This window comes from Sphaerodactylus townsendi, linkage group LG05 (assembly GCF_021028975.2).
Source record: "Sphaerodactylus townsendi isolate TG3544 linkage group LG05, MPM_Stown_v2.3, whole genome shotgun sequence".
Lineage (NCBI taxonomy): Eukaryota > Metazoa > Chordata > Lepidosauria > Squamata > Sphaerodactylidae > Sphaerodactylus > Sphaerodactylus townsendi.
Window position 1 is genome coordinate 26,612,028 of NC_059429.1, and position 12,738 is coordinate 26,624,765.

At 43.2% G+C, this 12,738-nt stretch overlaps 1 protein-coding gene across 2 annotated transcripts in view; it reads right to left on the minus strand.

Annotated features, from left to right (window-relative positions):
* Positions 1 to 12,738, minus strand: part of COP1 (COP1 E3 ubiquitin ligase) — a 181,474-nt gene that overhangs the window by 146,549 nt on the left and 22,187 nt on the right. For both annotated transcript variants that reach the window (XM_048497500.1, XM_048497499.1), the window contains exons 7-8: positions 2,856 to 2,915; positions 1,276 to 1,352 (exon numbers count right to left, since the gene is read on the minus strand). In XM_048497500.1, the coding sequence (XP_048353457.1) occupies positions 1,276 to 1,352; positions 2,856 to 2,915 (137 nt within the window). The remainder of the gene's footprint in view (positions 1 to 1,275; positions 1,353 to 2,855; positions 2,916 to 12,738) is intronic.

Consider the following 12,738-nt stretch of genomic DNA (forward strand, 5'->3'; position numbering starts at 1 on the left):
CCATCACCTATCGGGGACCGGGGACCAGCAACTGCTGAGACGGGCCAGCTGCCGCTGCCGCCCTCCATGCAGCGTGGCGGATAAATAAAGTTGTTATTTTGTCTTAAATAGTTGTTATCTTGCATCACTATGCATTGTTTCATTAAGTAACCAATCAGGTTGTCAGATGAAGGTTCAGTGTAGTCTAACAAAAGCCCTAAAAAGTTTCTAATGAAACTAATACCGGAGCTCTCGACCATTGCGTCTGCTCTGGGCGCCGGGACACAACTATCAGTGCCTCTGCTGAATTTAACCCATACTGTTATGAGCTAATACACTGTTATGCATCAGGCCATCAACAGAGCCTGGTAATGAACTACAATTGAGAAAGGAAAAACAGAAGAATAGTTCTTGAGGACTATGTGGGTTCCTCAGATTTAGATGGGTGCCATTTGGGGAATGTATGTAGTGTAAATTTAACACTGGACAGGTCACTATCATATCAACAGTGATGAATTGCACATGTCCCTAACAATGATCGTAATCAATACACTAAAAGCAGTGATCCATTGTCCTGCTACAGTGAGTTGCCATTCAGTTAATCTCCACATTCTGCCAGCAATTTCCTCCATAGCAGGCAACAGACTGCAACTATTCAGCGAAAAAGAGATCTTGCTGCTTAGAGAAGGGAGAACACAATCCTTCCTTTGTACCTTGTTGTGATCATGCCTAAATCAGAATTGCAACTAGCAGGCTCTTGACACAAGGCAGCAGAGAAAATGACCTGCCTTGGCAGATGTGGGCTTTTGTTACTTGGCATGCATTTGGCTTTCATCTGCATTCCTCCCTACAGTGGTACATCACCAGTGCTGATCATGGACTTGAATTTCAATACAAGCAAAGCGATCAGGCAAGAAGGATTAAGCACGTTTTGAAAAATTTAGCAGTGGGCCTTGTGGACAGTCGTTCAACTCGTACGTACAGCAAGGAAAGAGAGGAAAAGGAAACTGCTTCCTATGTGAACTATCCTGGCCCTTATTTGTACAACTGCATTCAACTCTACAGGCAAAACCTACTCCAGCCCAACAGAGACTGCAGTGGTGAATGTACCTTCTTTTTCTGATGGGTTTATCAGAAACAACCTCATTTTTTAATTGAAGGAGGATCAAACCAGATGTAATCATCACAAAGTAGGAGAAGGGAGGAAATAAATATTAGCTGCATAAGACAGTTTATCATTTTATATATTATTATGTGTTGCACATCACATTTGTCAAAAAAGCAATCGATAAGTACCTGTGTGAAGGTGAGGGAGCTTCAAACTGAGGCACGGTGCTATCCTCACTGACTGGTGAATACAAGCCACTCATGTCCTGGAATATACAGTCATATTAAAGTAGCTATACCAAAGCAAGATTTATATCCCTTGTTAATATATTCTTTTGTTCAATTCTGTTCTGCTACTTTTACATATTTCTAGAGTTCTCAGAAGTCTCACATATTATTTTGTCCTTTCATGTTGCTGAGCCAAAGAGCTGGTTGTCAGATCACTTTTTTTTTCTTTACACAAAAGGAGGCTAGAACCAACAGCTCTCATCTGAGCCTCTCATCAGGCCCAGATGGAGAAAATCAGCCATTGTTTCCCCAAGGGATTAAAATGTTAACACACTAGTAAGATTATTTCCAGGACGAGAACTCACACATAAGGTGACACTTTTTGCCAAGATAGACACATAAGGTGATACACATTTGTCAGTAACTCTAAACTACTTTATTAACCACAGCAAAAGTTTACTGAGGACATCCTTGGATAGCTACATATTAAAATACAAACACAAAAATTACTTGCAATTAAAAAAGCCTCTCATGTAGCTCTACAGATTGACAGGAAGTACAGAAACCTTTGCATTTGCCACACGCACCATACCTTCTATTTCTTCATGGGTTTCACACGGAGGATTTTTGTGCGAGTGTATGTGAGCAGAAAATCTAGCATGGAAGACAAGGTAGCTAAATGATACCCCATTTCCTCACTAAATGAGAAGTGGGCTGTATTTGACTCCCTAAGGCACAGGTGTCAACTTGCGGCCCTCCAGATGTTATGGATTACAGTTCCCATCATACCCCTGCCAGCATGATGCTGGCAGGGGATGATGGGAACTGCAGTCCATAACATCTGGAGGGCCGTGAGTTTGACACCCATGCTAAGGGTTCTCTACATTCACTCTACACAGCAGTGTCATCATCGCACAGCTGTGGTATGAGAATGAAATCCAGACGAAGGGGACAAGACCAATCATGCAAGTTTTCCCAAAGCAATTACTGTCAGGAGAGAGGGACTCCACCCAGTGGCATATGTACACTGCAGTCCTGAAAGTTTATAACTAGTTGATGGAACTATCACACCACTGAAGAAATGTCTGAAAAGGGCCAAGTAATAACCAAGTAACCAATTTTATATCCACCCCAGATAAAGCCTTTTACTTGGCATGAAACTTGGGAGGACTTAAGGGTGACTTCTGTTCTTCCTCCTCCTCCTCTCAGAATGAGCCACCAAATGCTATTCCATAGCTCCCAATACTTCACAAGAGCTTTGCGCAGGAAACAAATAGTCTAATAATAGCCAAATTATGTATGCACCCGGGCAAAAATGAATTCCAAAAGTTAACTAACCGTTTTGAAAGGTACACAAGTATTTTAAATGCCCTCGACAGGCAGAAAAACTGCAAGTGTTCGAATGAACAAATTAGCCAGAAAGCTTAATCTGTTCATTTTCCTCATTACGGAAGCAAGTGCCATAAATCTTGCACCGAGGCTCACAGCAAGGCAGACAGCTTGATGGAAACCAAACAGTGCTCAATGGCTGGGTATCTCACCTCCACTCGTTTAATATCTTCTTCCAGGACACTCAGCTCCTTCTGGATCTGCTCCAATTGCTGTGAATGAAAAAAAAAAGGATAAAAAGAAATCTGAGCCAATATGCACTGGCAACACCAACACCATCATAAATTAAGTCATTTTCTTTTGAATAAAAAACAGAAACACACTAAATTGGAAAGCGTCTCATTTCAGGTAGTTACTATGCAGAAAGCAATACGTATGCAGATGTGCATTAAACAGATGGGAAAACTGCATTAAAAAATGTCACAAGCTGTGAAATGTTACAGGTGAGAACATTACGCTCCTCACCCTCAGTAATAGATAAGCTTCACGCTATTAAGTGTTAATACTCTGCACCCTCAGCATTCACCATCCAAGATTTAAAAAACAATTACGTCTCAAATAATTAGCAAGGCATCATTAAACTATCCAACACTTTTATAACCTCAGCCTGTAAGATACTAGCAAATATGTAAAACAAACTCTTTATCAAAGAAAGGAGAATAATTTTAGCTTCGACCATGGCAGGTAACTTCCACCACTACTCAATGAGTAGTGTGAGCAAAAGGGAGGCAGACCCGCATATGATGCCAATATATTGCTTCCTATTTTGTACCTGGAAATGTTGTCATGGTGTTGCACTATGCCCGTGAAGGTGAACCTATGGCACGGGTGCCCAAGGCGGCACTCAGAGCCCTCTCTGTGGGCACGCATGCCGTCATCTCCCCCTCCCCCTTCGCCCAGCCAGAGGTGGCTGCCAGCAAACACATTGGGGCTGAGCTTCAGGGAGGTCCTCTTGAGTCAACCTGATTTGCTGTAAGTGCCATCTACCGCCCTACAAGTACCCTCTCCCCTACAAAGCTTGGGAGACTGGAGGCTGGCATGCTTTTCTTGGTGTGTAACTTTTGAGACCAAACTAAAACTTTACGGGTAGGATTAAAAAGCAGCAGTCCAGGTGAGGGGCTTCCATTGGGAGGAGTGCATCTGCCAAGAGTAGGGCAGGCGCAGTGGTGGGATTCAGGCACTCTCCCTGATTGGAGTGAACTGTTTGTTAAGGGCCCCCCTCCCTTGGGAGAGAGAGTGATGGGGCTTTTAGTACCTGGGAGCCCAGGGCGGGGAGGAGAGATCTTGCAAGGTCCCTAGGCTCACAACGCCAATCCAGTTCCCACAGGATCAAAGCAAAAGTACAAAAGACAAAAGGCATTTCACACCGATAAAGAATTGAGCTAAACCAGGCCCCGACCAATTGGCAGGAAAGGGAGAGGAGCATCCCTTACCACCCTGAGCATCCCTTGCCCGCCCCTTGTCAGAATTAGGGCGATTCTGACAGAGGCAAATGTGGGACAGAGAGGTCCATTTCAAAATATTCTCCTTGCTTTTATTTTTCTGTTCCTGTTGCATTTTTGTGGGAAGTCAAGTGCTGTGATGACATGTGAAGGAAAAAACGCAGTTCAGATGGCTGCTCTACAAATTTAGCTTTCCTGAAGTTATCCCACCCCCTCACACAGCATTCTTGCTTAGGATTGCCTTCCTTGATTGCCTTTTTACTTCTATTTTGTGGGAGTGGAGTTATTGGATTTCAAAAAGCGAAAGTTTTACTTCCCTCTCCCCCACACCCCTCCCCCTCCCCCCGCCAGGCCCCCAGTGTGATAATAGTGTAATTATTTCAGGGAGGTTATTAGCATTAAACCTCAGATCTAGTTTTGGGGAAGCAGTGTAGGTAACCCTGTCAAGCGCTGTTAAACCCCACTGACTAAAGCGCAATCTTTTACCTGGGAGTAAGCTCAGTTGCTGACAACGGGGCTTGCTTCTGAGTAAACCCTCCTAGGGTCATGATTCACCCATTCAAAGCATTGCACAGTTGCTTCAAAGCAAAGCCACCAACTACCACCAAGCTTACTCCCGAGTAACGCGAACCTTGGAGCCAACGCTTTTTTCTAAACTAAAACCTCAGTATTCATGTTAAATTGCCGTATTGGCACTTTGCGATAAATACGTGAGTTTTGGGTTGCAGTTTGGGCACTTGGTCTCAAAAAGGTTCGCCATCACTGCACTATGCTCTAACAATTCACCAAATCTCAATCCTGAGAAAATGGGAGGTGCTGCTGGGGAGAGGAAGGTCTGACCTGGAAATGTGTTCTCCATTCCGCTCCAAGCATTTCAAAATGTGCCAATGCATTTTATTTCAGGTAACTTATTTTCAGATAATAAAATAACGGTTGAGAGGCTATTGTTGAAAATAGCTTGCTAGAATTTGTCCCACACTAATTTTAGCTGTTTTGTGCTGCAACTTGTTCTTTTCTGGTGAGCCACCCGGAATCTCACAAGAAAGGAAGGATATGTTTTAAGTACATAAAATCGCTCTACGCTCAAGTCACAAACATAGCTCCAATATAATGCTCAAGCACCATAGCAATACAAGGCTAGCATGAGACTGTCAGGAAAAGTGCACTGGCTGGTTTATGGTTTTGCTGAATTTTTCTTCTACCAAAATTTTTGTTTTAACACAGATGTCACATTGTTGCTTTGATTCTTCACTGCCCTTACAGTTTTCCTTCCTACATTTTCTTCTATTCGAACAAGGAGAGGAAACAAGTTCTGTTGGAAGGAGCTACATGTCTCAAAAAGAAAAACAAAGAGAACCACGTGTATAAGAGTCACTTGGTTGCAAAAGTGGGAGGAGATGGAGCAAGCAAAATCCATCTGTCACTATTGCGCAAAGAGCTCATGGGGCAGAGTTCAAGGAAAACTTGTGGTATACTCTTGTATGTACTGAACAGACAGATGACTTTCCACTTTCCAATAACGGCTGCATGGAGAGATACACACATTAGATGCCACTTGTAACCCATGATCCCCTCTGGATTTTCTAATTCAACCAAAATATAGTTTACAGACAATATATTCATATAGGAGCCCCTTTCCTGTTACAGCATAAATAGTCCAAAACTTAACAGACATTTATTTGGCACAGAAAACAAAGCAGGTTTGTAGCTTTGGAAATACCAGGCTTGGGGCTACAAGTCTTCCCAGTGAGGGAAGAAGGCAAGGAGTGCTGATTCAGAAATTACATTCAAAGATACCACCACGGAAGTAGATCCACGACTAGTAAGGATAGCTACTTTTCATACTCACTATACTTTCTTGCAGGGTCACAGCCTAACCCAGTAGGTACACTAAGGACCTACGGGGAGGCCAGTAGTGAGTCCACCCCTACTTCTCACCCGCCCCCCATCAGGAGGGTAGGACAACTGGTTGCTCTTCATCATTTTGACCTTGGCTGATGGGGAGCAGAAGAGCCAACAGCAGTAGTGATGGAGGAGAGGCACCACCTTCCTGTCTCTCTGTAGCCCAATGGGGGCAAGAAAGACAGGAGAATGCCGTATTCTGTTGCCAGGAGACAAAGAAGGTTTGTATAGTGTTCCCTCATGCTTGGGGGGGGGGGGGGGGAATGGACAGACAGGTGCCAGAAGTGCAGAGTACAGTAGTGCAATCATAATTCCCGTCCCTGCCACCATTCAAGGGTTGAAGAGGGTGGGTGCCATATCCTTGCCTCACTGTGGTGCAGGAGATCGGCAACCCAAGCCTAGTGTACTCAGAATCCTTGGACTGGCCCCAAGTCCCAATCATCATCTTTCTTGCCTCCTCTGAAAGTAACTCCTGATAATAGCAGCAGACTCTAAGAAGACAGGAAGGTGTGACATGAGTTCCACAGTAGGAACAAGGAAGTACATTCAATAAAAAAACCTGCCTTGTCCTTTGTACAAGCAGAAGTGCTCTTCTGCTCAAGAGGGATTTTAGATTCAAAGCTTATTCTTTTTGCATTTTAGTCATAGACGGCAGTTTTACAGGAGTCATGTTAATATTGAAGGGTTTAAAAAGACTGCCCATGCTCTTGGCCGGTATCCCAGTTCCTCTGCAATCACTAATTTCTGTACTGAATGGAGGATCAGGTCTACGTCTTGCAAGCTTACATCCGCTAGTACATTTTCCTTATATTACTATAAATCAGAAGGCGTGAAGCATCAGCATTTTAAAATGGAACGCTGAAGGAGGAGGAGGCCTGTATATTCCCCAAAGGTTCAGGCTGCTGTTTTACCCCTCCCTGCAGTCATGAGAATGTTCAGCCTCTCTTCCTCCTGTTCCACTGCATGGGGCCTCTTAGTTATGTTACCCTGAGATATAACAGCCGAGAACAGCAATAATATCTGGCTGTAATGGCATAAACTCTAATATATTAACTTGTAAGCTCTTAATAATCCTATACCCTGCAGAGAAAGTCTTGTTTTCAGGCTTAAAGAGCTAGCCTAGCTAGGGCTAATTAAAGATGTTAACTACCCAGTGGAGACAAACACATTATGGCAGAACAAGATCTGTTAGGCATATCGTTCCAACTGTGAAAATTTCAGTAGCACTGAAATCCCAGGCTGGCGTACAGGATTAAGGGAGTGTTACTATGAACAAACGTCAGGCCTTGAAGTATTTCAGGTTTAACAAATATCTGTAGAAATATGCTACATTAAAAATCAAAAGGCACTTGCAAATCAGACCCAAAAGTAACACTCACCGAGGCCAAAAGGAAAGATTAATCATTCAATCATTTACAAGCTGCTAGGACCCCCCACACATATCCAAAGCTTATATACTTCTAAGGACTTCCAGCTACAACCTTCCATGCTCTCTTAGGCAGTGGCGGAGTGGCAAGGAGACGAGGGGGTGCATTGCCTGGGGGGCGGAAAATAGCCCCACCGGCCCCTCCTTTTCCTTGCGCCCCCCCCCCCGCCATGCAGCCCCCCCCCCTCCCAAATTTACCTTAGTTCCTTTTCTTTTTCTATTACTTTTTCAGGCTGAAAACAGCAGCCTATTTACAGTTCAGGCTAAAAACTGCCTGGGGAACTACAGTTCCCAAGGTCTCCTGGGAAGTATAGTTCCTCAGGCAGTTTTTAGCCTGAACTGTGAAGAGGCCGCTTTTTTCAGCCTGAAAAAGTACTAGAAAAAGAAAAGGAACAAAGGTAAGTGTGGAAAGGGGGGCAGGGGTGTGTGCCACTGGGGTGGGCGCTGTGGGGGCGGAAAAAACATACTGCGCACCGGGCGCAGTTTGGTCCAGCTATGCCTCTGCTCTTAGGCATCACTCCAGAGGACCTTTTAATCTTTACAACAGACTTCTCACGCAACCAGTGAAGGGTTCTTGTGGAAAGGGGCCCCTGAAAACTCTCAAGAGGATGCATGGAAGCTCACGTGGATTCCTGTCTATCATTTTAAAACACATCATTTCTCAGCTAGATCAATTGAAATTACCACCTCTCTCTTGAGCTGACTATTCCCAGAGTCACTTCTAGGTTTGATGACACTGAAAGAAAAGTCAGAAACTCTAGAGGGTTATTGCTAACAAGTTAGCAAAATATCTAGATAAAACAAGTGCAGAGAAAATATGCAACAGAACAGCCTTCAATATTTCTTTAGTATCTATGATTTGTTTGTCTGTGATGTATCATGAAATCTAGATCCAGCAGTGAAACTTGACAATATAATAATCTTGCTTTTATGGACAAAACAAAGTTAACATGGCTTTCATTTGTCTTTTAATAATGGTGTCAGATATTCCACAACTGCTGAGAAAAATTCTCAAGTCTACCAACAGTCATTATTAACCATTCATAATAACCATTCATTCATAATGAATTTTCACCTTGGAAGAGGTTATGGTGGATAACTACTAAAGTATGTCTTGAGAAATTTGAGACTAATGCTGGAAGTTGGGAATGCAGAAGTGCTTAGTCTTGGTTTCATTCATTATCCAACTACATCTTTTATGACAGTGTAAAAGCTTCTAAAAACAAGTTGTGTGATCTAGAACTTATTAAGCAAGCCACAGATGAGCAAAAATTGTTGAAAACCCCCCCCCCCCACCATTATTGTGCATCGTATATTATGACCAGGAACAGAGCCTCAAAGCATTTGTAAGGCACATTTGCTCCAAGCAACAATTCAAGTAAATGAGACTTATATGGGTAGAGTGCCCAGATCAGTAATACAACATATATAATAAACAACTCCCCCTGCCCCAAATGACCGGGAAGCAATGGGCAAGAAGGAAGCCTCCTGTTGTACAAATTGTGGCAATGAACAAACTAGTAAAGGACATGCAGAAACAGGAAAATATAAATATGCTCGGCAATAGCCAATGAAGCCTTGTAGCTGAGAAAATGGTTTTCTACTTCTGACTGTTTTATCTAAGCCAGCGCATGCAGGCATTCCTTTACAGACAGCAAAGTGGAGGCAAGTGGTTATCAAATGTTCTGAATATTTTCCCAAGTCAACATAAAGTCCTAAGTGGTCCAAAGGAAGCTCATAATAATTGTGTCTGAGGTGTTTAATTTTAAATTTAATACCGCACTGCCAAAAAGCTGGCTTGATGTCAATAAATGCAATGAAAGCATGAGTACAACCCGCGAAAACCCTTACTGTCCCTCACACTTTTGAAAACAATTTTCACCCACCATCTGAGCCCTAATATTACTATATCCAATTATCTGATAATAATTCAGTTATTCAACAACAAAGGAAAACAAACATATTGCTGAAGCTACAAACGCCTCTTGGGAGCACAAAAATATAATCAACATTTTGCAATGTTGAAAGCATGATTGATTTCGGCCTTTGTCATTTCTCCTTCTTTATATATCATCTCTTTCACAAGCATAAGCGGATAGGTAATAAAGTCTGACAAGAAGAGTGATTAGTAGGAGCTAAGGGCCGCTCAAGAGAATTCATGCTTTTAATTTTCCGTGATTACTACACAGCAACTAATAACAGCTCTATCTTCTGCTACTTGACATCATTAGCATGCTGATGAAGGAACAAGAATTAGATATATTTTGAAAGATGATGAATCCAGGATGGTGAACCTGACACAGGTACTGGTTGTTGTGGGCTTCTCTGTGTGATACACCTCTGAAGATGCCAGCCACAGATGCAGGCAAAACATTAGGAACAAGATCTACCAGACCACGGCCACACAGCCCGGAAAGCCCACCACAGCCAGTTGAGTCCGGCCATGAAAGTCTTCTGACATACATAGCTTAAAGGACACCAAACAGCAAAATGTTAATGGCTTCACTGGAGTAACTCTGCACTGAACGGCACTATCAGAATGGTGTGCTTTGGATTCCACGCAGGTGTCCTGTAAGAAGAGAACTAAGTCTTTTCCTGCCATCAACTGAGAGGACCTTGTCTTCTATGATTGCCCTGCTCCAGTAGCTGTCCTATAGAGAGCAGCTGAGCAATACTAACTTGAGGTCATTTCCAGTTGAATTGCTCTTCTCTGTTATTTCCTTCAGCCTAAGTGTCATTGTACTGAACTCAAAATGGCCACCAAATCACCTTTGGCTCTACAGCCTCACTATTTATATCCTAAAGTCCTTTCACCCCACCTGCTGCCTCTACTTAACATTAGACCTGGCTAGGCCCTGTAGTGATCCCCTGAACTTTACAGAACTAGATGTTCCAGGCTTCTATGCCTCTTTCTTTTACCTCCCACAGTTTAGATGCACCATCAGTTAACACTAGAAACATAATTTAAAGTTTCATCATTCCTAGTGCACATACTTTTTTGTCACGGCCATGGGAAATGCTTAGCTCAGAAGACAGTTTAAGACTTCCCAGGATAGCAGCTAACTTTGTCTTCTTGGATATATTAAACTGTACGGGCAACCTTTCAACCAAGAAACTGTCCAGGGATCTTCTACACTTAAGGCAAACTCCTGTCTTTGCTATCCGTTAAGGCAAAAACCTAGAAACAAGTGTTTTATTTCTTTATTAGATTGCAAGTCTATATTTTGTAACCGGTAAATACATGTCTGGCTTTGATTAATCTATTCTGAACTGGATAAATTCTGCCCAGCTCAATCATTCTACCATTGTACCTTACTATTTGGTCTAACTATTGAGAAAACTGGGAAAATAAGATAGCCAGCAGGGTGCAGGGGTTAAGAAAGGTGAGGCGCTAATCTGGAGAATTGGCTTCAATTCCCCACTCCAACACATGAAGCCTCCTGGGGAATCTTGGGCCAGTCACAGTTCTCTCAGAATTCTCTCAGCTCATGCAGAAGCAGGCAACGGCAAACCACTTCTGGACGCCTCTTGCCCTGAAAACTCTTCAGCGTCGCTATGAGTTGGCTGTGACTTGACTGCACACATTGCAAAAACTGCAGTTCGGGATCCTGAGCACTAACGCAGTGAAAGATTTGCCAGACAGATGGGAACTCTTATCAAGACATCGATGTATACTTCAATAAGTACTCCCAAGTCCTATTACTATTATTATTTTTGCTGTCCAGTCAGAGCTGACTTATGGTGACCCAGTAGGGTTTTCAAGAAAAGAGATATTCAGAGGTGGTTTGCCACTGCCTGCTTTCGTGTCATGTCTCTGGTATTCCCTGAAGGTCTTCCAACTAAATACTGGTCAGAGCCGACCCTGCTTAGCTTCGGAAATCTGACAAGGTCAGGCTAGTCTGGGGCTATCCAGGTCAGGACCCTGATATTACAATGTAAATTAAATTCAACAGCAAGATACCACCAATGCGGATCTGAAAGTTACATGCCTGCAACCAGACAATGGGCTCGATCGAGAGAAGTGGCGTTTAAAAATCTGAACAGCGGGCCCTGCATTGATGGGACAATGCTACGAAGAAGAAATTAAATTCAACTGACTGCAGTGGGTTATGTCCAAACCTGAGCTACATAAACTGAAAGGTACTTAAAATCATGCAGGCAAGGGCAAGAACTTCCACAGAGACCCTCTGCACCATTGTGGAACAGAACTGGTATCAAGTACTCAATCATACTTTTACTGTTTCAAAACTACAATGGAGCATAAGGGCAAAGGTACAGCTACATTGTGTCTGACATGACAGGTGCAAATGCCTTTGAGAGCATTCTTCTATTAATCATGACAGGTAGGCCTGTCCAACAAAATGTACGAATCAGCAAGTGGACTGTATTTCAACCCTCAACATCTGCGGTTTTTATCGCTGCCTTTTACTGTACACCAAGGTCCAGTTCAAACTCCAGTGAATGAGGAACAGGCCATAGAACTGCACATTGCTTGAATGCACTAAATGGCTCCCTTCATGAACATTAATTATACCCACCTCGCCTACCTGATTTTGCTATCACATATGAGCCTCATCAAATCAAGCGGGCTCAAAAACTTGCTGGAAGACCCTGATTAAACTCAAAGCTATGTGGATGAGTTTAACAACATAGCTAGTGAGGCAAACACTGGGGGAAAGTAGAAAGTTTGAAGAAGTTTTATACAGTCCTGGGACCTGCTCCCTGAACCAATCTGGAGTTGAACAAAGCCAACAAAATCAAAATCCATGGTAGGCGTCCCCTTCCCAACTTGATTTCAGCAAGGCTGCAGCAGCTAATTCCTATATGTGTCCATTCCCCTGTGTAACAGGGTCGCTTATATTCAAGGGCGAGGGAGAGATATTATCCTACCACTACCCACCAATTATATCAGGACGTGTGGGCCTACAATCAAGGTTCCCACTAAACTGACCAGTGGGGTTTTCTTGGCCACCCAAAATATCCCAGGCTAGTGTCCAGGGATCTTCTTTTTACTCTGCTGCCACCATTCAAGAGAAGGAACTAGGAATTCCAAAACTGCTGCTGGCTGCCAAAGGATCCCACCTCACATTCGCTCTTGGTCTGAGGGAAATGTCCTTCAGAGTCCCATATACAAAAATGGAGGGAACTCAAACTTGGCTGGGATTCTAGCCACACAACCAGGCACTCTTCAAGCTCTCACACACAAATGCAGGCTGGCATGAGGGTAACTTGAACAAAACAAATTAATTTTATTTTAAACACAAG